Source organism: Calonectris borealis, chromosome 4 (genome assembly GCF_964195595.1).
Source record: "Calonectris borealis chromosome 4, bCalBor7.hap1.2, whole genome shotgun sequence".
Lineage (NCBI taxonomy): Eukaryota > Metazoa > Chordata > Aves > Procellariiformes > Procellariidae > Calonectris > Calonectris borealis.
In genome coordinates, this window is record NC_134315.1 from 71,993,363 (window position 1) to 72,019,083 (window position 25,721).

General features: G+C 49.2%; 2 protein-coding genes across 7 annotated transcripts in view; one reads left to right on the forward strand and one right to left on the reverse strand.

Annotated features, from left to right (window-relative positions):
• ELF2 (E74 like ETS transcription factor 2) overlaps positions 1-4,538 on the forward strand; it is a 39,284-nt gene extending 34,746 nt beyond the window's left edge. For all 6 annotated transcript variants that reach the window (XM_075150130.1, XM_075150132.1, XM_075150133.1 and 3 more), the window contains 3 exons: positions 1,415-1,607; positions 2,020-2,373; positions 2,820-4,538. In XM_075150130.1, the coding sequence (XP_075006231.1) occupies positions 1,415-1,607; positions 2,020-2,373; positions 2,820-3,447 (1,175 nt within the window). In that variant the 3' untranslated portion in view covers positions 3,448-4,538. The remainder of the gene's footprint in view (positions 1-1,414; positions 1,608-2,019; positions 2,374-2,819) is intronic.
• A 6,071-nt stretch (positions 4,539-10,609) lies between these two features.
• On the reverse strand, positions 10,610-20,087 carry NOCT (nocturnin). The gene is made up of 3 exons (XM_075150137.1): positions 19,839-20,087; positions 13,861-14,130; positions 10,610-12,776 (listed from the first exon to the last, which is right to left on the reverse strand). Exons 1-3 carry the CDS (start codon positions 20,020-20,022, stop codon positions 11,941-11,943), a joined length of 1,290 nt encoding a protein of 429 aa, XP_075006238.1. The 5' UTR covers positions 20,023-20,087; the 3' UTR covers positions 10,610-11,940.
• Between the last annotated feature and the right edge of the window lie 5,634 nt (positions 20,088-25,721).

Here is a 25,721-nt window from a genome sequence, read left to right on the forward strand (position 1 = left end):
AAAAAGGGATTAATTCCCTAAAATGTAGGATGATTTCAGGATATCCCAGTTCTGTTGTTGACTCTTTCCTCATATAGATCCTATTCAGATGTCTCTGAAATCCAGCGGAAGCTGGATTTTGATAGCTCTTGAGTCAGTACTTGCTGTTTATTGGAGCACGTGGTAGAATACATTTATTCTCTATCTATGAGGTGGTCTTCCAGAAGATGGAAACTATAATTTTTTTTTACCCTTTGAGGTTTTTCAAAGATAGCAAACTTCTTGGAGTATGCAAGAGTGGTCTTTAACCTGCCTTAATGTATTTTAATTGTCTTCAGCATGGCATAAGAAGCACTATGCTGGGCCACTAAATCTCAGGAATTAATGACGTTTTTTCACAAAAAAACCCAAAAATTAATATAATTTTATTTAGGCCATGTCACCCACTGGAAGTGTGATCAAGTGAAGAATTGGGATTAACGTTCTGAGGTTATTACTCTTCTAGCTCTTAGTTCTCCCTTCTCAGATAACTTGAGGAGTCTTCTCCAGCTGTACACATTGGAATGTGATCTGTTTTTTTTTCTTCTGCTTCTCTTCCCCTTTCTCTAGATGCAAATGGTATAGTCAGAGTGCAGACAGCCCCCATGTTATGTTTTATGCCATCCTGATAGTCACTGTCATAAACCCCGTCTTGGGGCTCCTCTGGTGGAAATGGTACACCTCTTGAATACCCGAAAAGTACATTAAATTCTTCTTCTGTAGGCTGACTTCATTCTATATTCTCCTAATTACAGAAAGGTACATGGGATTTCTGCCATACTTGTAGCAAGAAGCTGGACTGGCTTTGCACCTAGAAGGGTGTTGGTTACTCTGCAGCGTACATTTGGGAAGGGTCAGAACATGGGGCTGTCACCAGTCGGTGTGAGAGCCCCAGATCCTGGGCAGGAGGTTACGTTACAAACTTAACACAGTTGAGATGGTTTGTTATTGAAGATTGTACGCCTTTTAAAAATTACTTATTTATATCCTCCTGTCCTTCAGTGTTATAAAACGCACTGGCATTTCCATTCCCTGTTTAAGCAAATAGGAGAAGAAAATTCTGAGCTCTCGTCCTGCCTCTGCTGAACAGATGTAGGTTGTAGTGACTTGGAACGCCCTCCCACACTTCTTGTCAAGAACTGAGAATGGGCGCTGGATTGAACAGGCTCCTATGCTATATAGCAGATCACTTGGATTAGCTCCTTTCAGAATGTAAATATTTGTGGAAGCTTTACTAAAGGTAACAGAATGAATGAGTATGTGCAGGTTACATTAGATACCATCATCTGTGTAACATTTGCTTGTAATGCAGGTCATTAAGAGTTACCTACATATGGAGAACTTTCTGTTATCTGTAGAAGTGTGTTTCTAATATTTAAATGCTTTCCGATTATAGGAAATACAACGTACTTATGGGAGTTTCTTCTGGACCTTCTCCAGGACAAAAATACTTGTCCTCGATATATTAAGTGGACTCAGCGAGAGAAGGGAATCTTTAAACTTGTGGACTCGAAAGCTGTCTCCAAACTATGGGGAAAACACAAAAACAAACCTGACATGAACTATGAGACTATGGGAAGAGCTCTGAGGTAAAAACTCTTATATCCTTAAGTTATCTACTATAATTTTAAATCTGATTCTTAATTTTGCCTATAGAGATACAACAGTTCTGAAATTTTAAAAGCTTTGCCCTCTGAGCAAACAGCTGTTTAAAAAAAACTGAGCTGTTTAAAAAGCATCAGAGTCTTGCGGTTTCTGTTGCTTTTTATGTTACCAGTTAATTTGCAATTTAATTCCTGAAGTATGTATTTAAAACATCAGATTTTTTTTCATCTAGATCCTTCAGATACTTTGCCAGTATGCTCTGCCAGCTTCTTTCCATGCCTTCTCACATTGTGGGTTTTACTGTGGTTGCTTCAGATTTTCTTGTTAGCATAGAATAAGGTTTTCTTTAAAATCTGTCACTATGTTGGTTACTACTTAATTGTACTTTTCTTACAGATATTACTATCAAAGAGGAATCCTTGCAAAAGTTGAGGGACAGAGGCTTGTATATCAGTTTAAGGAGATGCCAAAAAATATAGTTGTCATAGATGATGACAAAAGCGAGTCCTGCAATGAAGATTTGTCAATGCCTACAGATGAAAAGTCATTGGAAAGAGTGTCTTTATCTGCAGAAAACCTTTTAAAAGCAGCAACCTCTGCACGTGGAGGAAAAAATTCCTCTCAGTTAAGCTGTACCAGAACAGAAAAAGCAATCACCAGAGTTGTGAATATTGCCTCACCAGCGCATGATTCATCGTCATCTCGTCCCTCAACTACCACTACTACTGTCCCAGCAACGACAGCTCCCAGGTTTGTATTAACGTGGCTTGGGCTTGTCATTTGCTAATGACAAGTAATTTTTTGGCTAGGAAGCCATCTTTCAGTTTTTTGTTTTAAATGTTGGAAATTGTTTCTGATTTGCAAGCAGCAGTGTAACATGATAGAATACTATGAAAGTCTAGTCTATGAGATCAGAGCCAACTGTCAATATGCTTGCCCTCACGTGTATTTTAAAATTATGTAGAGGGAAGGAGGGGAAAAAAGAGAGATGAACACTGCTAAATTTCCATCTCTTGCGAGATGTGCAGAAGGTTTGGGGTTTTGGTTTGGTTTGGTGTGGTGGTTTTTTTTTTTCTTTCTTTTTTTTAAAGAAGCAATTAAAAATCTGTAAATCCTAGATTTGTCTATCCCTGTTGTCATCTCTAATGGTGCCCTGTGTTTTGGCTTAAACACACACATCTTTCTTTATTTTGCAGGACTGTACGTGTGGCAATGCAAGTGCCTGTTGTAATGACCTCTCTGGGACAGAAAATCTCAACCGTGGCAGTGCAGTCAGTAAACGCAGGGTCACCGTTAATAACCAACACAAGTCCAACAACAGCAACAACTCCAAAGGTAGTAATCCAGACAATCCCTACTGTGATGCCAACCTCTGCTGAAAACGGAGACAAAATCACAATGCAGCCTGCCAAAATCATTACGATCCCTGCCACGCAGCTTACGCAGTGTCAGTTACAAACAAAAACGGGCCTGTCTGGATCGGGAAGTATTAACATCGTGGGAACCCCGTTGGCTGTTAGAGCACTAACCCCAGTGTCTATAGCTCATGGGACACCAGTAATGAGACTATCGGTGCCTGCTCAGCAGGCGTCTGGCCAGACTCCTCCCAGGGTGATTAGTGCAGTTATAAAAAGTCCAGAAGTTAAATCAGACACAGCGGCTTTAAAACAGGAACGTGAAGTGAAAACACTGCAGCTGGTAAAAGAAGAGAAGCCGGCAGATGGAAGCAAGACTGTGACCCACGTAGTAGTAGTTAGCACGCCCTCAGCTATTGCCCTTCCTGTAACAATGAAAACAGAAGGAATCATAACGTGTGAGAAATGAAGAATAGGTTGCTTCCAGCATGGACTTCTGGACTGTTACGGTTTTGAATATACTGACGTAATTGGGGGAGGGAAGTGGATGCGATCACCAAGTTGAGAAGGAGAGTTTTGAAATGTTAATAAACATGCATATGTTGAAGACTTACTGGAAAAAAATTTATTTTCCCGTATTTCAGTGGGAATTGAACCACATTGATATGCTGACAAAAACTGCCTCTTCCAGTTGGGAAACAGCTGAACCTGTGGAGAAGGAAAGATAGAGGGACTGAAAAGGGACCAAACAGTTCACTACGTTACCCGTTACCAAGTTACACTAAGACCTGGAACACTAAAAGAGAGTTATGTGAGAGGTTTGCCTTGGTTTTTAGGTTTCGGGGGGAGAGGAAAGTCTCGCTGTTACAAATGGCAAATTTGATGCATTTTTATATGCATACCAGCAATTACTACTGTGTGTCCACAGTACTCAACTGGTGCTATGTGAAAAACTCTGCTACTAGGTATTGTAGAATGTGAAATAAAGGAGAAGATTAAAGCGCTTCTAAAAGAAGACAGAGACCTAGAGGGATTTTTGTATCATACAGCTTAAGCAGATTCAAAATGAAAGCCTTAGACTGATTTTCAGTTATCTTTCTTGAAATAAGCTAATGGCTTGTTTGTGTAAAGCTTTTTTATTAAAACAAATTTTTTAAAAATCTTGTACCTAGCACAGTATTGTTATAGAATTACATGTAACATATTTTGTATGGTAGTTAAAAGTCTGTTTAAATTTCTTAATTGTGGACAAAATAGCAGTAGGCTTTCTGCCTTCTGCTGTAACATGCCTGTGTCTCTCACTTAGCCTTGACATCCGTGCATACATTTCAGTTTCAGCTCTACTCTGTCACTTGAAAGGTCACGCCCAGCATGAGCTTTTGTCAGGTAGTTCTAAACCTGTAAATTTTTTTTTAGTTGAAGTTAAGAGGGAAGTACCAGTGTTCAGAATGAACTATAATAGTTTGTATATTCAACATTTGAAGTATATTCTATTTTGTTGTACTCTTGTTTCAAAGTGTATTCAAGTAGGTTTTACTGAAATATAGAAACAAAATTTAATGGTGTTTGGTCTGCTTTTTATTTTTAACTTTCAACCTATTTACATTCTTTTCTGCTTATTTGAAATCTTCCAGGCATTCAGCCTAAGATAGCTGATGCAGTGTGGAAGTTTGGAAGTCCTCACTACTCTGGTACTCCAAACGGCTGACCAACTCTCCCACACCGTATACTGAAATACTTTTCATTGAAGTATCCGAGAAGCTTGCGGTAGTTGGTGAGGTAACTTCTGACAGGGGTCTAGTTCTCTCGCGCTTTTTCAGGACGGTGAGCGTACGCAGTGTTCTTGCATTGTGGCTGATCACATGAGTGCGTGTGGAATAACTTGAGCAGCTTAAGTAGTTACTGCCCTCCAGCTGACAGGTGATAACTTTGTATGTGCTCCCAATTGTTGTAATGCAAAGACGACAAGGTTTGCTTAAATGACTCTGAGAACCAGTAACTTCTAGAGCTCTCTGAACTACCTAACTATTCCACCAGCGACACCTGAGGCTGCACTGCAAAAGAAATGAGCAGACTTGGCTACTCTAGCGTACTAATCTCTCTTGACCTTATAGAGGCAAGTAGAAAGTACCAGTAGGTAGAAACTGTGAAAAAAGAGAAATACTAAGTTATACTGCTGGTCCTTTTGATGTTGTTGCCATTGACATTTCCAACTGTTAATATTTTGGCTTCAGCACAAATACATGGCTTTAGGTAGATGTTTTTTCTCTGAATGAATTAAGTATCTAAATAGATTTTCCATTTATAATTGCACTGAAGTTATGGGTATCATGATACATTAGGACAGGGTAAAGCTCGGGTGAGGACACACAGTACACAAATTGCTCCATAGTTGCAGTCCATGTGCAAGAGTTTGGCTTAAAATAGTTGCAGGGTGGCTTACCCTGTTTTCATGGGGACCACACTGGCACTGACTAGAGAAGGAGCACATCAGCCCAGTGGCACCCCAATTCCTAGTGAGATGCCCTGGGAAGTCTTCAGAGCAGGAATTCAGGTAATCTTGAAATAATTTAAGTCTAAATGACCATCTAAGTACGTCGTGCCTGGAGGAGCAATTTTAACAGAAATCTGGAACTGAGGTTTTCGGTAACGATAAAAGAGACCAGAATTAAATATTTATATTGGAGTTTATTTTTTCCCTTTAACTTTTAATACTGAAAAACGAGTTACCTCTAGAGTCCTAGCAGTAAGCCCCATTCTTTCCTTTGACTGGTAAGAATTGTGGGAATAGCTCCATACAGCCAGGCCAGCATGTGGGGAACTTAAAGAGTCTTCTGAAAAAGGGATTCTTTTTCATACTCTAAGCAGGGAAGCAGAGTTTAAGAGCAAATGAATGAACAAGCTGAAGCAGGTAAAAAAGTGTGGTGGGAAGGCAGCAATCCATTCCACAAGCAGTTAACCCAAAGAAGCCAAGGTTATTACAGATTTAAGAACTGTGTTTCTGGCCTGGGGTGGAGGACAAAGACTCCTTCACAGGAGGAAACGTAGGAGAAGGAAGAGGGTTTATGTTGCCAAGAAAGAGGTAGGACGGAAAGGGAAGTAGGGAGAAGCTGGGCAATGGGTTGTCTAATTTGGTAATCTGAGAGGCACTAATGTTCTGGGTAAAGGGAAATGGAGCAGTGTGAAGAGAGGCAGGTAGAACAAATTGGAGCTAGAAGACAAGAAGAGAGAAAAGTAATAGCATTTTTAAAACCACATTTGTAAGTCTCTTCTGTAAGAAATCCTTTTCTAAATGGCTGTTATTTGATCGTATATGAAAGAGACATGCTGTATCTCACAGTATGAAATGTCTATTTCTGGAGTATTTGTAGTTAAGACCTTTCCGACACCTAATTTAGATATAGTGGAAGTCAAATGGGGACAAACGATCTTCCTGGAAATAGATAGGGATCTCCAGCTGATGACCACCTCCTCTTAAGTTAGAGCCAAGACTTCCATCATGTAATGGCAAAAATGAAAGGAATGAAGGCGCACATCTCTGCTACTGGTGAGATAGGCAGCTCTCAGCCGTGCTCTGAGTCGCTGCTGTTACCGGCGGCGCTGCATCTTGCCACAGAACTGGCGATGGTCCTTTGGCTCTCTCCCCTGGCCACCCGGCGAGCGGCACACACGCTACCGGCTGCCAGAGAAAGTTTGTCAGAAGTTCGTTGAGTGCTGCGAGAATCTCAGTCTGTATGAGGATGCGCTGTAACTGAAATGGAAAGGGTACTTACCCCGGCTTCAAACAGTGAAGACCCTTTTTGTTAACCTTCCTGTGTATGCTTTTGTACTCCTCACCTTTTTTAATTTAGCTGCTAGCTGGAAGTACAGATAGGCTTTTTGTCACAGTCAGGTCGTGATTTCAGTGTTATCCGCTTAAGCGCAGCTCTTCAGCATTGCTTTGTGTGCGCTGGTTCCTCTGAGTTGCTCTGAGATCCAGTTGTTGTTCAGAGGTGGTACGTAATCTAGGTAACAAGCGATGCTTTTTACAAGAGGCAGCCTCTTCCTGGGGATTTCTACAGCTGAGTGTCAGAGGGGCGAGATTCCCACCTGTAACTGAAAGCCTCGGATCATTCTCTAGGTCTGTGCAAGCTTGCTCTTCAACTTGCTGCTTTATGCTGACATTATGAATGACTATGTGGGCAAGAAATGTTTTTACTGGTGGTGTTGGAGGACATGACCTCAGGATGAGGGAGCTTTGGTCAGGTTTGTAACATCTGAAACAGCTAAAAGATTGAAGAAGTTAGTATCTAGCTATACTTCTAGACTTTTGCAATCCTGTTGAAAAACCTGGTATTTTGTCCATGTGTGAAAGCGCGACAAGCTTTTACATCTGAAGCTGGTGGCTCATGTAGAAGAGTCCAGGCTTAACTCATCCTTGGCCAGTAGTAACTTTTCTAGATGTGTGACTGGAATGAAACTCTAGTGTGAAGCAAGCACGCTTTATACAGAAGGCATTGAGACATACACAGCCATGGTATCACTCATTTTACATCTATAAATACAAACATTTTTATTTTTCAAATAACTACTATTGTAAGTTACAGGAGGGACAGGGTAATGCTGTGTAATCCACAGGGAAAAAAAAAATTTAACTGTGAGTGGCAACTCAGAATGAAGATCTGAATATCAAATTTTCTGGGTTGTGGCAAGAAAAGCTGAAAGGGGAATCCCATCCCGGAGACCCCTGTTTTTGTTACTCTCTCTTGGACAAAGTCCGACTTGCTTAGCGCTGAAGTGAAGCGTTCTGTGCTTTGACACAACTCAAGTGATACGGATAAAGCGTGCTGCAGGGAAGGCTGAGCTCTTGGGATCCTCTGCTAATTGATTTCATCAACTTTAGGACTTTGGAGAAGTACATCCGAGCTGATGAAGGATCAGTGAGCCAGAGGCAGTCAAGAGTTGATGAGAAAGTGGAGAGGTGCCTGAAGTCTCAGTTCTTACTGACCGTGACACGCGCAGCAGGGATCTCAGTTGCGCGTGAAGATTGTCACAGCCAGAACAAGCTAAATTCAATTTCTGCCTCATAGAGACAGTTCAAATAGCAGGTATTAAGCTTATTAAGTGAAGAAGATCCAAGTGACACTATCTACTTCTGATCTAATTCTTCTCCAAGAGCGATAAGCTTGCAACAGCTTCTGCCTTTCGGCAAATTAAGTAAGTGGGTCATTTCTTCCTTCAGCTACCTTGAGGGTGAGGGAAAACTGTCACTGCTAAAGCTAATGCAGCTTTTATTCTAGATTAGAGCAAGGGATCTGCTGAGACCTTTTTTAGCCTTGGTGTGCTTGTAAGGCAGACAGCCACAAGAATAGCTTTGAAGACATTTTTACTGTAAGAGTCATACTGCTACATAGGAAAAAAAAATGAAAAACCTTCCTGCTTCTTCCTATGAAAAATATTTACTGTACTGATATTTATAGCAGGCAAAAGCATTTCAGTGCTGCAGGCCTGCCTCTTGCTGAATAAAACAAACCAGGAGCAATATTTCACTGAAGTTTTTCAAAAAAGTCTGTCTGCAAAATATGTTTCATAGCAAGTACTGGAATAAAAGGGTGAAGCTGACTGGGAAGTTACCAGTTAATTTCTGCGTCTTGTCTACTTTTTATTAAAATACAGCAGAAAGGGTTCACCGTTGTGCTATAGCAGGATGTGTGATTTTCTGAGTGTGATAATAAGAATTGCCTTGTGATGGGGAGAGTCCCCAGCCTTTTCACAGTTATTCCACCCTCCCCTGCCTTCAAAATTGCCCTTTAAGGACATGAAGCAGTGAACGTCTACTGTCACGTGTCCAGGGTGAAAGAAGAATCCCAGCCCTTTCCAGAAGAGCTCTGCAGTGATGGCAATATCATACAAATCATGCTGTTTCCCCACAGTTTGTGGTTTTTTTTGTAGGAGAATTAGCTTTGAAAGCAAGGGTCTGAATAAAATGGCGTAAAAATCATCCAGATACCAAATATCATCACCTTGTGAGAGTGATGGTGGGAGTTTTGTAGCTGCGATAGTTTAGCTCCTGCTGGTAAACAAAGCCGACCATCATCGCTGCTATGGCTCTGTGCCCTGGCAGTGGTGAAACAGTACCACGTTGATGGACACCCTCGGCTGGCCTTAGGAAAACAGAGCTGCTTACGCAAAAGTAAAATGGAAATGAAAGGCTTTTTGTCGGTGGTTGTTTGTTTTGTTTTTGTTGTTGATTTTGGTGTGTGTTTTTTTTTTAATACAGCTCTGAGTGCAGTATTATCCTTGCTCTCAAGTAATGGCTTTCTACCACAAGTGTAGTTTCTTCTAGAAACTGCCAAAAGGGACCCAAAAGGGTCCCAAAAGGGTCCAGCTTCTGGTGTGACTTTTTGTGGTAGATGAGCAAGGAGTTCACTTACTAAAGGTACCATCTTACAGGTCTACATTGTGGTGTTGCTTTTAGAAGTCTTTGGCTACAGATGACTAGGTACCTCCATTAATGGGCAATTGTATTATTATTTCTCCTCCTTGCAAAGACTATTTGAGGGAAGATCCTAAGAGAAGACAACCCTAAAGGAGCAGCGCTGCATCTCACCCCCTCAGAGAGCAGCTGAGGGCAGCCAGCACCATGAAAAAAAGGAAGCTGTCTCAGTCTAGCCGGCATGAAATGCTCGTGCGGGGATGCTCAGAGGTCTGCCTTTCTGTGGGGCGTTAGGGGCGTCTCATCTCTGGCCCAAAATCTCCCCCAGGGACACAAGAAAGATTGGCTCTTTCTGAAATGTCAGCCGAAGAGGCCCTGGCTGGTAGCAGTTATGTCACATCTGCCTGGTATGAGCATTCGCCAAGGAAGTCAGGCTCCTTGGTTGTAAAATCCTTTCTGTCTGGGGAATTTCAAACTCACGCTTGTAGAGGAGTCCTGCATCCGAGGCTGGTTAGAGGGGCCTCAGCTCCTCTGCTTGGAAGCAGATCATCGCCCTCATCCTGCAAGGGCCAGGAAGACGCGCAGAGCCTGTTACGGCTGTGCGACACAGCGCTTCATTCGTTTGCCTGAAAGGGAGTGTGTTTGTGTGGGAATTGGGGACTTTCAGCTGCCAGACTCTATTTCCTTACCGGCAACACAAGTACAATAATTTATGGGCTGTGTACAGCACATACCTGTGGCATTTCTTGCTCTTCAAATGACGTTTTAAGAGTGACAAATAGAGCTGCCTGTTGTGAGGAGCCGGCGCTGCTATGCACGCTTAGCAGCCCTCGGGGAGGAATGCTTGCACCCTGCTTTGCCGTTCCGGCCAGGTTTGTAGCTCCACACAACTGCTGGGAAGATATTTACAGTAATATAGAATCTGGGCTTCATCTTTAGCTAGGGGAGAGAGCAGCTTAACATGGCTAAAGGTAACTCCCTTCCCTACAGACTTGCTGTGGAATTTGGGCATTTCGAGTTCGAGAAAGAGCGCTTGCCGTGCAAGCAAAGCAGCCGTGCCAGCTTGTGAGATCAGGACTGCGGGGTCAGGGGAAAGAGGTCTGGAATGGGTAGCATCACCACTAACTTGAAGCTCGAGCAGTCACTGGTTGAGACAGATCACCGACTTAGAATAGGGAAAGGAAAAAGATGGCAGCAGAGACATTTTTTTTTCCCCCCAAAGACTTTTATTAATAAACACCTGGAACATTTAAGAGTTACTATGGGCCTTACTTTACATGGAAGTACTGCTTTATTTGCTCTGCCTCATTTTTCCCAACTATCTAAATGTCAGCCCAGCTCCAGCTGTTGTCTCTCTTCCCTCCTCTCTCCCTACCTCATTTGCCGGCATAGTGGCATGTTTACAATCCATGTATGCAATACCTATGTCATACCAATATGCATTACTCCATGCACAAGAGTTACTACACTAACACAGCTCTGTTGTAGCCTAGGTGCTTAGCCAGAGTTCCCCTGGGCCACGGGAAGAGGCTCCTTTACACTGTTGCTGTATGATTTCAAGTCAGATGCAGGATCACCAACTTCTCTCAATAAATAAATTTTATCTTCTAACAGGTTCCAGTGTAGCTTTAGATTCTGAAGATAAATAAAAGAAAGTCTTTCAATATGAAGATTGGCCCTTTACTGAAACAGCAAGATTGACAAGACTACAAATTTAAACCATTTAGAAAAGTAATACTTGAAGCAGAGGAGGAAATACTCCCTGGTTCGGCGTGTCCTCTGGAGGGAAGCACAGAAGAGACAAAGGTAACGGTCACTGTGTATACATACCTACAGGCCGTACGCGTGTAACAGACACATGCACATTCATCTGGAGAAGTGAGGATATTACTATATATGATGTAGAGTAGTTAGCCTCTGTTTCCTCACCTGCTCTTACTGGAAGGGGCCTTCCTCACACTGCGCTATTATCCATTCACTTTTAATGAAATTGTCATCTCAAGTCACGTAAAAATGAGAAGACAACGCTAGTATGAGCCTAGATTTGTTCGTGTCTAAACGGCACTAAATTTCCTTTGTATTGCAACAGAAAAAGATTTAAGAGAATCTCACTGGGTAGTCGAGCCTTGTTCCCTTTGGTACTTGCACGAGCTTAACATGAAATAAATAAAATTAGCATGCTGTCAGGGCAAGTTGTTTTACAAACACAAGTGTTTTGATTTAAATACTAAGGCCTCCACATTCATTAAAGGATTAAATCCTTAAACACGGGGGTTAGTGAAAGGATAAAGCTCATTTGCCTTCTGGTTTTCAAACCCCGACATGGCAAGAACACCACGACGAGAACACCGACTCTCTTTCTTCCTCCCTCGGAGGCTCCACATTAACAAGCGCTGAACGGCAAGCGTAACTCCAAAGAAGTGCCTGAAAGAATGTTTAGTCAACAGTATTTCCTCATCCTTCAATAGCTTCCAGCTTCAAAAGTTTTCTCTAAAATAAAACAGTGGTGAGTTAAGACACTGCAATACCAGGTGGCATCCCAACACGTTACAGCAGTCTGTCGGGGTCTTGATTAAAACTAAAGTCACACACCAGGGAGAGGTGATCGGAAGGGTAATTGAATGATGGCAGCCTGTTGGGGCCAATTTGCTCTTCAGTCAGCAGGCCCAGGGCTGAGTTCACATTCAAGGCATGTTGGGAATACCAGATATAATCCAGCGTGTGCCGGCACTCTCCCGAGGGCCGGATCTTCCAGGTGGTGTATGGGGGCTCTGACTGCCCGTCGGGGCTGAGCAGCTTATACGCACTGTTTAAGTTGAGGCTGGAGTTGGAAAATTCTCTGTAGACCTCCTCAGTTGGCTCCGCGTTGAAGTCTCCGCAGATGATCAGAGGGATCTTCGCACCTTGGGTAATACTCTTCAGGTTCTGGAGAAGATCGCAGCCTTGCGCGGACCGAAACCTCTCCCAGCCAGTACGGGCTTTCAGGTGAGTGACGGCGATGCAGAACAGTCTTCCAGTTTCATTGCACTTCAGCGTCTGAGCTATGGCCACTTGGTTGGTCTTCAGCTTCATGGCGGTGAGCCGGATGTTAGCGCTGTTGATGAGCTCAAAGCGGTCTTTGAGGAAAAACAAGGCGCAGCCATCCGGCCCGTTGTTCTGCTCCACATCTAGGCACGGGGACCACGGCTTCGGGAAGAAAGTACACTGGTAGCCGAGTCGGCTGAGGAGTGGCTCAAAGGTGTCAAAGTAGTGGTCGACTTCTTGCAGGCACAAGATGTCAGGCTTGTACGCGAGGATTTCCTCCAGGATGAGGCACTTCCTCTCTTCCCATTTCAGAGCTTCCATGGGGCACTGAACAAAGTTGTCTTTGCCTTCTCCGAGAGCTGAAATCGGCAGGGAGGGGGGAGAAAAAAAACCCAAGAAGTTACCGATAGCCAAAACGGGCTGTCCTCCTCCAGGTTTTGCAGAGGCCAGAGGCAAGGCTCTGCTCCTGGGAGCCAGCTGCCACCTTGCAGCAGCCAGCGGCTGCTTGCAGCCCCGCACGGGAGCAGGCGGTCTGTCAGTGCAAGAGGTGGTAACGGGAAGCGGCATGAGGCTTTTCGAACACTTTCCTTTCTCTGTAAAATGCCTGCACATCAGTTTACATGCGGGTGATGGGTTTTTCAGGAGTAGCTGCTGACTTTAAGAGCGCCAGGCTTGCCAAGGGGTGTGAGAACCCCTTCACAAAACACTGAAGTCTCTCCAAAAACATAAAGTTCCCTTTACAGATACAACTTAGGTTAAAGACTTCTTCCCCCTCTTTCCAGAAGTCACTACACTGTGGCAAGTGCTTCCACATGTGGCTGCCACAGCTTAAGCCTAAGAAAAAATGCAGTGGGATTGGAGTGACTTAACTGCAGAATGTTAAGGCAGTCCCCACGTGGGGGATTTCCCACCCAAAAGATTTTAAGATGAGGCTGTTGCATAAGTCAATTTACAGCCTTGATTTTAGGGGTCTGAGAAAAAAATCAGTTAAAATTATTTTGAAGAACTAAGAATTCCCGAAACAGATCTGAATCCCTGAGTAGTTCACCGATAAACTAATTAGAAAACTGTAGAGCAGCTTTACAAAGAATAAAACTTAGGGAAGAATGAGTCTTTTCTGGGGGTTAACAACTATCTAAAAGTGATGGGTCCCAGCTTTTTGAATATACTGTGTTCAGTTAAGACAGGCATTCGGAGCTGCCTTTAGCATCCCAGTTGCGAGGAGAGACCTTTTTTCCTTTCCTATAGAACGGAAGGCAAGCCACTATTTCAGGTGCTGGAAATCTCCCCCCCCCGGCCCTCAGTCAGTTGTGCCTCACGTAGTTCACCTCCCTCCCTTTGCTCTCCCAGGCCCAGGCATGCCTAACTACGTAGGCACATCTGCGTTTAGAGGTTTTCATTTGACCTCAAGGTCACACCTTGAGCTTAAGAGGTAGCTCCTACCTTGGGCAAGGATGTTCCACTGCATGACCCGAATGGGGCGGTGGTTACTGGCAGTGTCTTTCTTCAGGTCCACAAAGTCCCTCTGAAACCGGGGTGGCCGTTTCTGCAGAACGATCTGACATTCCTCCAGCAAATCCTTGGGGTCTATAGGATCCAGCTGTGCTGAGTCCGCCTGCTCCAGGCAGTCCTGGTGCTGGGACACGGCGCTGCTGCTCAGCGTCTTGGCGAGCGCGCTGTAGAGCCGGCTGGTGCTGTTTCCCATGGAACACACTGGAAAGGAAAAAATGGTGTTAGAGATGTCCACCATGACTCTTCTCACCACTTAGGTGCCTTATAGATAAACCTTGTTACAGTGCCGGCAATTTGTGGTTTGTGCAAGAGCCTGTTCCTGAATCTGAGATAAAGGAGGATGCAGAGATAGGGTTAGTTCTGTCCACAGCCTCATCCTGTTTTGCTTATTATCAGGGGCCGCCAACCTCTGCAGCACGCAAATGGTCGGGTTTAAGACATCGTGCAGATGTCTTCTAAGAAAGATGTCTTTCACCCAGAATAGCAGGGCTAAAATTAACTTCTGCACGTGTTGTAGGAAAGAGAATAGAGCGTACTTTTTCCCTCCTCACAGAGGAGAGAGCCCAGCAGGTAGACAAGTACTGCCTGCTCCTTATTTCACGTGCGGCGTTTGTCTCTAACGGAGCCGGCACTCCGCACGGCCCGGTACCCGGTGCCGATCTGGGACGCCTCCGGGCTGTGGGCCTCCCGCCTGCAGAGCAGCAAGCAGGGTGACTCATTCCCTCAGTTAATATTTAATAGGAAATCTCTGATCACAGCTTCATTTGCCCCAAAAGCAGCAACGTTTTCATGAGCGTGGAACGGCCAGATGCTTCTGCTGGCTTAGACCTCGGGATGTGGAGTGGGGAAGGGGGTCTCTCCAGCTCCCCATCACTCCCCTACGCTCATTCCCCCCACCCTCCTTTCTCCCCTCGGCTCCTCGCTCCTTCACGCCGTGCCCCAGCTCGGCAGCTTCCAGCACACCCTGCGCTCCTGCCGTGCTCCCCAGGCCCCAGCGACCCCCTGCTCCTCTGGCCATCTTAAGCCCGCGTCCTGCACATAAGCAGCTGTCCCCCCGCTCTCCCTCTTAATGCCCGCTAGCAGTTAGCCCCGTCTCTCCTGCAGGGAGGTCTCCCCATCCCACACAGGGTCACAGCTGCCACGGAGGGGGTGTGTGTGTGTGTCCCCCACTCTGTTTTGCCCTTTGGCTTACACGCAGGAGGTGGCTGCAGCCCTCTTCCCTTAGCAGGGGTCAAGCAGCAGAGCCATCCCTTCCAGGCAGCGGCCCTCACGACCGCTGCGCTATAAAATACCTCCTCCTCCCGCTTCGCAAGAGCACAACCAGTACCACCCTGCAGCTGTAAGTGCCCTGAGGCTTGCTTCCTGCAAACGCCCAGGACGCAGCGTTGTTTCAGGGTAGCTGTGGAGGAGTTTGCACAGAGTTCACCATATTCCTACGCACCTGGGCGGCAAGTCCTTGGCACGGCCGCGCACGCCCCAAGGGCTCTTCCAACGCTTCCTCAGGGGAGGGTTTTGCTCTGCAGCGCCGCCTCGCCGCAAGGCGCGGGGAGCACTTGGGGGGAGGCCGCGTTTGCAACTTTTCCAGGCTCGGCGCTCTGCCCAAGCAGCGTGGCTGGACGCTGGGGTTCCCTTCAAACACGGGCGGGAAGGGCAGCGTTTGCACCGCAGCCACTTGCACAAGGGGCAACGCTGACAGAGATTCATTGTTGTCTCAACTTATTTATCTGAATGCGTTTTGCAAAGGCAATTTTGAGCAAAAGAACTTCAGCGTTACGTTGCCGTTGGCCCGCAGCAGTTTTTAAGTAAGTTTATTTGTACCTTCGAGTTACTTAAAAACAGAAGAGACTTGTCGTCTTGCGCTCACATCTTGCGGCAGGTTTGGGGTGCTACCCAACACACTTGCATGTTCAGCCTTTGCTAGCCTGAGCTACAGCATTACCAATCCTACGAGCTGGTGACAGACATACGATAGTGACAGACCTGGCTAGAGGGGAAGGCAGGAAGATGGAAGCCCTAACAGTTCAATAAACATACTTAGGAGGAGTCAAAGAGGAAAGAAAGGTGCTGCAGCAGAAGCCTCATGTCCTTGTCTTTTGGAAAACGGGTACTTTTAAAGACACTAAAAAATACTTGCTTTAACGTATGTTTTGTATGTGTAAACCAGTGGAATAGTGCCTCTGAACAGCCCTAAGAAAGTTGTAAATTGGGAATTTAAATTGGATGTAGGATGTCTCTTCCCACCTCCATCTCCATCCTTTTAGCTAAAGTTTAAAGTACCACGAGTTCCTCAAACTGAGATGCGAGCTTGGGCTCACAAGCACGAATGTCTGTCTAGGGCAACTGTGTTTAAAGCGTTTCAGTTTCTGCAGCCTTTCTTAGTTTACAATTCTTGTTAAGAAGCCAAGTACCGCTGAAGTAGAAGAAATGCCACTTAACAGTGAGGGAAGCAGGCCCAAAGATGAAATCCCTAAGCAGGACCCTGACACGGCTGCTTGTCAGGGATGGGGAGCAGGAACGAAAGCGTGCTCTGTACTGGTTACAGAAGGGTCCAGAGCTGCCAGGCAGCCATGCAGAAACTCGAAGAAATCAATACAGCTTTTAATGAAAGCTCCACAGGGAGCTCCTTGCCTATTTTTGGGGTAGGTACGACCCATAGTTAAGTGCTGCAGCTGGAGAGAAGTACACGGTGCTTTCTCCTGCCTCAGGGATGCCGCCAGCAGCTGAGTACAGCCACGAGCCCTAGGCCCCACACACCCCTGCCCTTCCCTCCCGGCACAGCCCCGGCCAGGCGGTGGGAAGCCCATGCGGAGGCAGCGCCTTCTGCATGGCCCCTGCCGTGCCACGGATGAACGTGGCTCCTGCAGGGCTCTCCAAAGGAGTAACGGGGAGTTATTCTGCTCCAAGAAGCCATTAGCAAGAGCCTAGGCTGCTCATCGCTTGACCTGAATCAGAGGAGGGATGTTGAAAGGGACAAGCTCGGTGCAACGCATCCGGGGCCAAAAATCTACCCTAAAGCTCTGAGCAGCTTACAGCTGTTACAGCAGGATGAAGTCTAAGTTCAGTCACACACCTGCCAAGCTGCAAACAAAGCCAGAGTATTGTCTAAATCTCATTGTCCCTGGGGTCATGGGGTACCCAGCTCTTTACAGGGAGTCAGGCACAGCCTAACCTGCACGGGATGTGCTACGGCCCAGCTGCAGCACAGATCTGACAGCTTTTGAAGTCAGAAATGTCCCAGGAAGGAAAAAGAGCTTCTGTCTTCTTTTGAGAGCCCAGGGAAGGTTGGGTGAAAGAAGGCCCGGGCTGTAAATCAAATGCTTTCAGGCCTGTGGTAGGTGGCTTGGGAGTCCTGGGCTGAAGGGGGACTCCTGCAGGAAGACTCCAGCTTAAGATGACTGATGAACTGCACAAGTTCTTTGTCCCCAAAGCGCTGAATTGTTCTGCATGGACTGAATTGTTCTGCAGAACAGGGGCCAGACCAGCAACCTGAACATTGAAACTCCAAACACAAAATCCATTTGTTATTTTTGCAATGTCTGTGGCAGTAAGGCAAGTACAAGGTCACCGTTCTGAGATCCTTACAGTCCAAGTTAAGCGACCTGTAACTTGCTGGGATAATGTCTGCTGCCAGCGCCGTGACACCGTGGTGCCGGTGTACGCAGAGGAACAAGCGGACTCCTGAGCTTGCACTTCAGCAGTGGGTGGTGAACATGGAAGCAATTCTCTTGGTGCAATGTTGCAATAGAGAACACCAGCTCAGCAATTAATATTCAAGGTGCTTAAAATAAAACAACCAAACACCTTCCTCTCAGGAAGGGTGGTGCCTCAGCACAGTAAGGGCAGGGGAAGAGCTTAAACTGTTCATTAAACTTCAGAAGAACAAGGTGCAAACTTCAAGGTTTTTTTTGTCATCCAGCAATAGCACAGAAGAGGTGAACTTCTAGGATCTCAGGCAACGAGCAGTCACAGACTTTATTTTAAGGACTTTGCTTTAAAGATGAGGGCTGCAGCATGCATGCAGGCAGACCAGGGGGCTGCAGGGCTAGGGCCCTTACCTTTTGGGTAAGGTGAAGAGCATTCTGGTTCCCCTTCCTTTCATCTCCTACCTCCCAGCACTGCTTTTGGCTGAGAGCCCCCGCCTTGCTCCCTGCAGGGATTTCACAGCCAGGTGAGCGGCTCTACCACGCCCACAGCCTGGTCTGTAGTTGCATCAGCCTCCACAGCCGAGGAGGCCGGCAGCAGCCGGAGATGCCCTCCCTGCAACCGCAAATCTAGGAGAAGCTTGGCAGATGCCATCCCCATGTGACAAATCCTATGCTACAGGGTATCATACTACACGTATAGCCTTGTTCGGGCCTGCAGCTCTGGGTCACCCGCATTCAAAGCGGCGCTTGCTGCTGCTGCTCGGCGTTCGAGTCCTGATTTTAACACCTAGGCCAATCTTATGCACAGGGGAGTCGGGACCCTCATACCGGGATTCGGAGAGCTCGTCACAGCAAGGGAGGTGCTGCCTAGTCAACAGGCAACACCAGAAAGAGGGGGAAACCTCAAATCCTGCCCTGAGTCATACACAGAATCAGTACTTGGCACGAGCTCTGGAAACCCTTTTTCTCATGAGTGCTCTAATCATGAGCTCGACCCTGCCAGCTCGCTGGCACATACGCTGCTCTTCCCTGCAGCTCCGTGAAGCTTCACTCCTGCCGTTTGGCATCCTGGCCTGGCTTCAGCAGGAGGAATGGAAGCATCCTGCCCCAGCCTGCCTCACAGAGCCCTCCTGTAACAGGGAATGAACATGCTTCACCCCAACCCCAGCTGAGGACAGCAGGGAAAAGTGGATCTGCTGCGCGCCAGGGAAGTTATACAGCCTCGGGTACTGCATAAAGGGTGTCGGACATCACCTCTCCCACCAGCAGCAGCCTGGAGTCCAGGAACGGGTACGCAGCCCCAGCTTTCACCGGGAGCCTCTCCTCCGGGTGTGCATTTTTAGCCACGGTCAGAGGCAAGCTGCTTGTCAACAGACACGGCTTAAGGCTGTATCTGAAGTGCGGAGGCCCGGCGGGTGCGTCACCGCTCCGCGCTGAGCCTCGCCGCAGGTCGGCGGGCAGAGGGGAGGGAGCGTGGTGCGTGCCAAGGAGTCATCCCCACATGGACTCCCGGCAGAGCCTGCACCCAAGGACACGCGGGACCTTGAACCCTTCCAAGTCTCGCTTTGGGAACGAAGAACGGGGTGCAGTCCTTGATACCTAATGGTACAGGCAAGTAGGAACCTGACGGCTTAGCATCACCGCCTGTGCCTGCCTGAGGGTAAGCCGGGCTTTTCCCACACACCGTCTCTAGCAGAAAAAAACCCCACTGTGGGTCACGTACATCCTACACCAGGTGCAGCGCTGGGAGAGAGCGGTTTAGCTCGCCGACAGAACGGGATAAAGACACTGCAGGAGTTACCCCAGGAGGGTTTGGGTTTATTCCGAGCAGCCAGCCTGCATCTGGGCGCAGAGTGAGCCCCGTCGCCAGCTCTCGCTGAAACCCTGCTGCAGCGCAGGCGGGTTGTCCGGCAGCGCCTGGTTTTGCTGCTGGCTGCCACTCGCTCACGCTTAGCGAGCAAAACCCGCGGCTACCGCCTTAAAATTAAAGGGTCAGTTCAGTTTCTGGGGGTGCCGCACGGCACGGAAAGGCGCCTTGCGAAGGGCCACATACACAGGCTGCTGCGGGGCGACCGGGGGATGAGAACCCCGATGTTTCTGTCCCGGCTGCAGCGGCCCGGCCCCAGCGGCGGGGTTACCCACCCGGGGCGAGCGCTCGGCAGCCTCCCGGCGGTAACCCCGCCCGCCGGTAACCCCGCCCGGCACCTCCCCGCCGCTTCCCGGCGGCCCGGCCCGGTCCCGCAGCCTCCCTGCCTCGGTACCCACCTGTGCGGGGCGGCGCCCCGGGGGCGGGCGGGCCGCCCGCCGCTGCTGCTGCCCGCGGGGCGGCGGGGCCGAGGGGCGGCGGGGGGGCGCGGGGCCGCGGCAGGCGGGAGGCCGAGGCGGCGGCGGGGGCGCAGCAGAGGGCGGGCAGCGCCGAGCACAGGCAGCGTGCGGGGCTCTGGTACATGCTCCCGGCGGGGCGGGCGGAGCGGAGCGGGACGGGACGGGACCGGACGAGTCGAGCGGCGGCTCCCGCGCCCGCCCCGCGGCGGCGCTTATAGAGGCGGCGGCGGCGGCGGCGCCCCGCGCGGCCGGGACATCCGGCACCTACCACCCGCACCCGGGGGGGGGACGGGCACACGGCGGGCGCCGCCACCCGCACCGAGCCCGCCCGCGGGGTCCGGCGGGGCGGCGTCTCCCGCGGTCGCTCCGCGCCTCCCGCTGCCGCGGGCGGGGGGCGCTGCCTCGGGGGGAGGGAGCGCGCATCTCCCGGCTTCCTCCCCCCCCCCCGCCGCCGTGGAGTGGTCTCGCCCGGCGGAGGTTTTCCGCTGTTGACGTCAGGGAGGGGAGCGTTCTGTTCCCACGGACGTCACGGCGCGGGCGTTGGTGGCCCCGTGACGTCCCTCCCCTCCCCCGCCGGGGTCGCTCGGGCGAGAAGGGGAGCGGGTTCTCCCACGCGTGGGGCAGCGCGGGGCCGGCCGCCCAGGGCTCCCGTACGCCGCCATGTGAGGCGAGAGCGTGGGCGCGCGGTGTTGCGTCTCGCGGGAGCGGCGCTGGGCTGCCTCGCCCTCCGCGCCAAGCCCCACGCACCCCTCTCCCCACGCCGGCGAGCGCCGCCGTGTCCCCAGAACCGCGGGAAGGGAAGGACGTTCTCCCGGCGCGGCTGTCCCACACGTGGCATCCCGCCACGGTGCGAGGGGGTGGTGGAGCGACCCCTCATAACGGGGGTGTCGCCCCCAAAGCGGGGAGCCGGGGCTGCCTGAGGTGGGTGCCCGCTCCCCGCGCCCTCCCGCGCCGGGGGCCTGGCGTGGCGCCGGGGGACCGGGGGCAGCCGGGCTCCCTCGGCCGGGGTTCAGGCGGCGCCCGCGGCTGGTCCTGGCCTTCGCTCGCCTCGTGAAAAACGCGACTTTTCCTGAAATGTTGCGTATTTTATGTGTTTGACGGAATACCGGGGTCCCTCACGAGAGGCAGCTGCGGGAGCCGGGCCGGGCAGCGCGGCGTTAGGTCCTGGTCTGCTTAAAGCCTCCCCAGCTCGCCCCTGCGCCAGTGTTGCCTCCCCGGGAGGACTGGGGGGAGCAGGGCACAGCAGCCGCTCCCGCCGTTTTGGTGTTTCGGTACCGCTGTCGGGGTGTTGTTTCCCAGCGGGCTCGGGGCGGTTACAGCCAGCCCCGGGGGCGAGAGGCACGAGAGAGGCCTCGTCTCCGCTCGGGAGAAGCCCAGGCCGCGCTCCACCGCCGAGCAGAAGTCCAGTTTTGGAGAGGATCTTAACTTTGCTCTTTTTCTTTGCGCCGTCAGGATGAGTTACTTGCAGGCCGCCTTTATGGGTGATGTGCAACCTCTTTCTAAGCTGCCAGCGAAGGAGGTTTCACAACCCCTCGGAGCTCCCGGAAAGCTGTGGCTGCTTTTGTTGTTGGGCACGCGTGCAGGCACGCCTTGGGGTACACGGGAAAGGGAGTTTTTCCGTCTCTCGGGACTAAACTGGCCTTCCGGGGCTGGAAGCGAATGCCAGGTGTCATCAGGAAGGTGGGACTCCTCTTTTCCAGTGGGTTGGTGCTCTGATGTGATGAGAGCTCTGACTCTCTAGGACAACTCTTATCTTTCCTAAGCGTAACAGCCTGCCCTGCTTTCCCTGGCGCAGGAAGGGGATTGCATCTTGTCTTGGCACCGGGAGACACGAAGAGCGGTTGATCGCTGCCCGTGTTCTAGCAGCCTTTTAATCTACTTCAAGACTGTTTGTCATGGGCCTTTTGGTCCTTTTTTTTTCCCCCCCTAGAAAAAAGAAACTTATTCCTTCAGATCATGTCTTCGAAATCTCTTTTTCTTACTGCTCTCTCCTCAAGCCTCTCCTTGCCTGCCCCAGCCCAGAAGCGAGGTGCTGCGCTTCCCCGCTGCGTCCTGCGCGCAGCCCTCCCGGCGCTCAGCCCACCACAAATTTGCCCTTGTCTCTTCTGCGGCCATGCCGTGTTACCCTCCATTCCAGTCACAGACCCTTGTATTTGCCAGGCCCTTCCCTACAGCATCGCTGCTGGGGCGGCTCGGATTTTGTAGCGCAAGGGTCCCCGCAGTAACTCTTTCCTCCCCTTTTGAAGGCAGGTGCATCATTTGTCTTTCTTCCGTCACCTAGGACCACTCTTCTCGCCTGGATTTTGGAAAGCACTTGCTAGGGGTTCAGAGATGGCTTGGGAGAATTTCTAGAGCTTTCTGGGATGATGGAGGTATCCGTTAGCTTTCTTTCTGCCCATCCTCTACTTGCTTTGCTTCCCCACTTCAGACTTTTCTGTGTCTCCCTCTCATTTCTAGAGCTGTTTTTGATGCCTTGTACTGTTTTAATGCTTTGAACCCTCTTGGCTCTGATGGATTTCAGTTATGAGCCACCCTGATTTCATCCCTGAAGGCTTGTGCTAATCTATTTTTGTCATCTGTAATTTTATCTATCTATCTGTCTGTTTGTCTTTGTTCCTCATTTCCTTTTTGATTATCAAAGCATAGATGGTGGTAGTCTCACAAGCCCTCTACTGACAGTGTTTTTCTCTCTACACTGCTTTTCTATTAAAAAAGAGGGTAAGTTGGAACATGTATAGAGCCGCTGCAGTTTCAGAGGTGGGTCCTAAAGCTAGGTGCTTAAACTTACACCTGGCCATGGGTAGGCTCATCTACCCCTCCCGAAGCAAAATGTTTGATACTCTAATGATTAAATGATTTTAAATGAAAATAACTAAAGAACGAGAAAGATAATTAAACAACATGTTAAGGTAGGTAATTAGTACCCCACTAACTTCGTCGGTTTTGTTTTCTGTAAAATGAAGCAGTCGTGCTGCCTGCCCTCGACAGAGATCTGCCGGCGCTGGGAGCACAGGGGAGAGGCAGCCGGAGAGCCGGGGAGGGAAGGGCTGGAGCTCGGCTTTCTCTGCTTTCAGACAGACTGACCGCTCCTTGCGGATCTCTCAGCTCTGATTCATATCCTCTCCGCTTTACATCTGCATGGTAGAGGCAGAGGCTTGATTGCCATGGAAAACTGTGAGCCCTGGTTCCTTGCTAACCAGACACGGCGCCTGACTGGGCTTGTCTGCTCTCGAGTCTGGGCACCCTTATCAGAAGGGCAAACTCGTGACTAAGAGTTTATTTCCATGCCTGTTGTGTGTGATGATCTGTAACCAGCTTTTTTTTTCCCTTTCTAGAAGGCCAGACACTTCTGGAAGGAAAGAGTGGTTGGTCATCTAAGTAATCCATGAGCTAGCCTCATGGCCCGCCATTTCTGGCGGGATTTGGCAAAGAAAATAATCCAACAGCCGCGGCCTTAGGGGTAGGTAACCCAGGTTTTGTTGCATTATCTGCCGCAGCGCCACTGACAGATTACAGACTTGGTGACGGGGAAGCTGCTGGCTGACTTTGTGGTCCTGCTCAGGAGACGAGGCAGCTGGGCCCGTCTCTGAGCTCCGTGTCCTCAGCACCTGTCAGGCGGTCGCTGATGTTCGGGTGCATCTTAGCCTGATGGCTCTTCATTCTGCTTCTCCTGCCCCATGGGAAAACCCTTTTGCCCCCAGAGCTGGCTGCTCGCCCTCCCCGCCGCCGCTCCCCACCTCCTGCTCCAGCAGGTTTCACGGAGCTGCTCACCCCCCAGAGCGCTCAGCAGTCGTTAAGTAACTAATGACTGGGAGGTACGAGATGTTTATTATTCGGTTTATTACTCTGATGACTCGAGTAGCTGGGTTTAGGCCAAACCACCTCCTCATGTGATCTGTGAGGAGGAAGAAGGAGAGAATGTTTCCTGCTCCCCACTGTACTGAATGTGCTTTTCTTTGCTGTTTTGGGTGTTGGCTTTCCTAAGCCGTGTGTGACCAAGCCAGCTTGACGATAACAAAGGTGTTTTTGAAAGAAACAAAAGTAACTGATGATGCACGAAGCTGTTTTCCACACCTACCGCTTTGTCCCCGGGATTTGGGAAGAATGGTGATTTAGCTCCAAAATATGAATCAGTGTTTGCTTGGCATCTCTCGGGGTGATTCAGAAGTCCTAACAGCCTGCCATGGAAAATAAAATCCTTGTGAAAATACACAAAAGATGCAATTAATTTTAGGTACATGTGACTTAGAGAAAAGAGAGAAGTTTCTTCGGAAAGCGATCTCAACTATCCCATGCACATCTGGCTGATGTTTCCACTAGCTGGGAACAGTGAGCAAGGGGAGAGAAGGGGTCTAGGCCAGAGACTGCAAGAAATGCTTTTTTCTTAACTTTTTGACCTGTTCTTATCCTGGAGATGCTGATGTTTCAAACATCCTGGTTAGTGGACAGACTGTTAATCCTTTTCCAATGCTGTGGAAATCCCAGGCCCAGCGGAACTATGTTACTTACTAAAAAATAGACAAATGACTAACGATTTTCCAGCATGTAGTAAAACCAGTGATTTCCACAAACTCTACTTCCTTGGGATTAATAATGAGCTGAGGATAATGATCCTTCCACCTTCTTGGTCAGGCAGCTCCTGCCAAGCGGTCATCCCGATGTCAGGAAAGCGCTTGTGCTGCGTTTGGTACTGCTGCCCTAACACTGCCAGCATTTTCAGCTGGAAAAAGCGTGATCTGAAAGGAAACTGTGATCCTGGGGGGATGGACAGTAATCACTGAAACATCACAGTGGATTAACAGGAGAACAGCTGTGGCAGTTTGCCCCTGCGCAGCATGGATGGCTGCGAGCGCGGTGGTTTCTAACTTCATGGTGCATGCACATCCCAGCACCTTCTTTCTTCTTCCACGAGCGAAGCCATCACCTGGGATGGTGGCTGCTGGCCGCTTTTTCGTGGGATGCCTTGCACCCCCCGGGATGCCCCTTTGCCCTGTCGCATCCCCAGGAGTCCTTCACCTCCCCGCCTTCGCCCTGCGGTGGGGCATCCTCCCTCCCCAAGCAGCGGGGCTGGAAGTGCTCGCCTGCTCTCCCCTCCGTGCCTCACCTCGGTTTTGGGCACCTGGGAAGAAGCTGGGAGCCAGGACTCGGTGGCAGATGTGGGGATCTTGGTAGGTTTGAGGGAGGCTGCCCTGAAAAAGGTTCACCTGAGGTGGCAGCAGGGCAGAGGATGGATGTTTAAAACAGGCAGCGTTGCCATAGATAGCTGAGATAGATAGCTTGCCAAAGCACTCAGCTCTGATTTCTGAAGCGTTTCAGTGAGTAAAGCGTCTCAGAAAGTGGAGCTTTGCCACTTTAACCCAATATTTCTCTCCCCGAGAAATGAGTAGCAGTAAGTCTGGGCAGCAGCTGGTAAAGTCTTCCACGCAGCTAAGGAGGAGAGAGGGAACGATAGTGACACTTCTGACATCTCGTTAAATAAACACGCATGTCGCTGCATCTCAGATATGAATATACACTGCGGTGCAGATGATTAAATAGAGTGCTTCATATTTAGAAGTAGGTGTCTGCCCAAGAGGTGTCTGCCTGTTGAATCAAAATTTCTAACACTTCTACATGTGGCAGCCAACCTTTGGCTTGAGTTGCTCAGTAACTCTGAATCTGCTTTCTGACACTTAATAATTTTTGGAATAATTATTTATGCTCCGAAGACCTGCTACCTAGCTTCTTGGGGCGAAGCCATTTTAATTTCCTTCTATAATGCTAGCGACGTTGGAGGGAATTGGTGTGTGAATAGCTCTCCTTAGAGCCACTGCAGCCACTTGT

What these genes read in the sequence shown, in the direction of transcription:
- NOCT (XM_075150137.1), bottom strand. Translation starts at nt 20,022, where the DNA reads ATGTACCAGAGCCCCGCACGCTGCCTGTGCTCGGCGCTGCCCGCCCTC. An exon ending in CGGGGCGCCGCCCCGCACAG is followed by an intron (nt 14,131 to 19,838) that starts GTGGGTACCGAG and finishes TTTCCTTTCCAG; the next exon opens with TGTGTTCCATGGGAAACAGC. An exon ending in GTGGAACATCCTTGCCCAAG is followed by an intron (nt 12,777 to 13,860) that starts GTAGGAGCTACC and finishes TGCCGATTTCAG; the next exon opens with CTCTCGGAGAAGGCAAAGAC.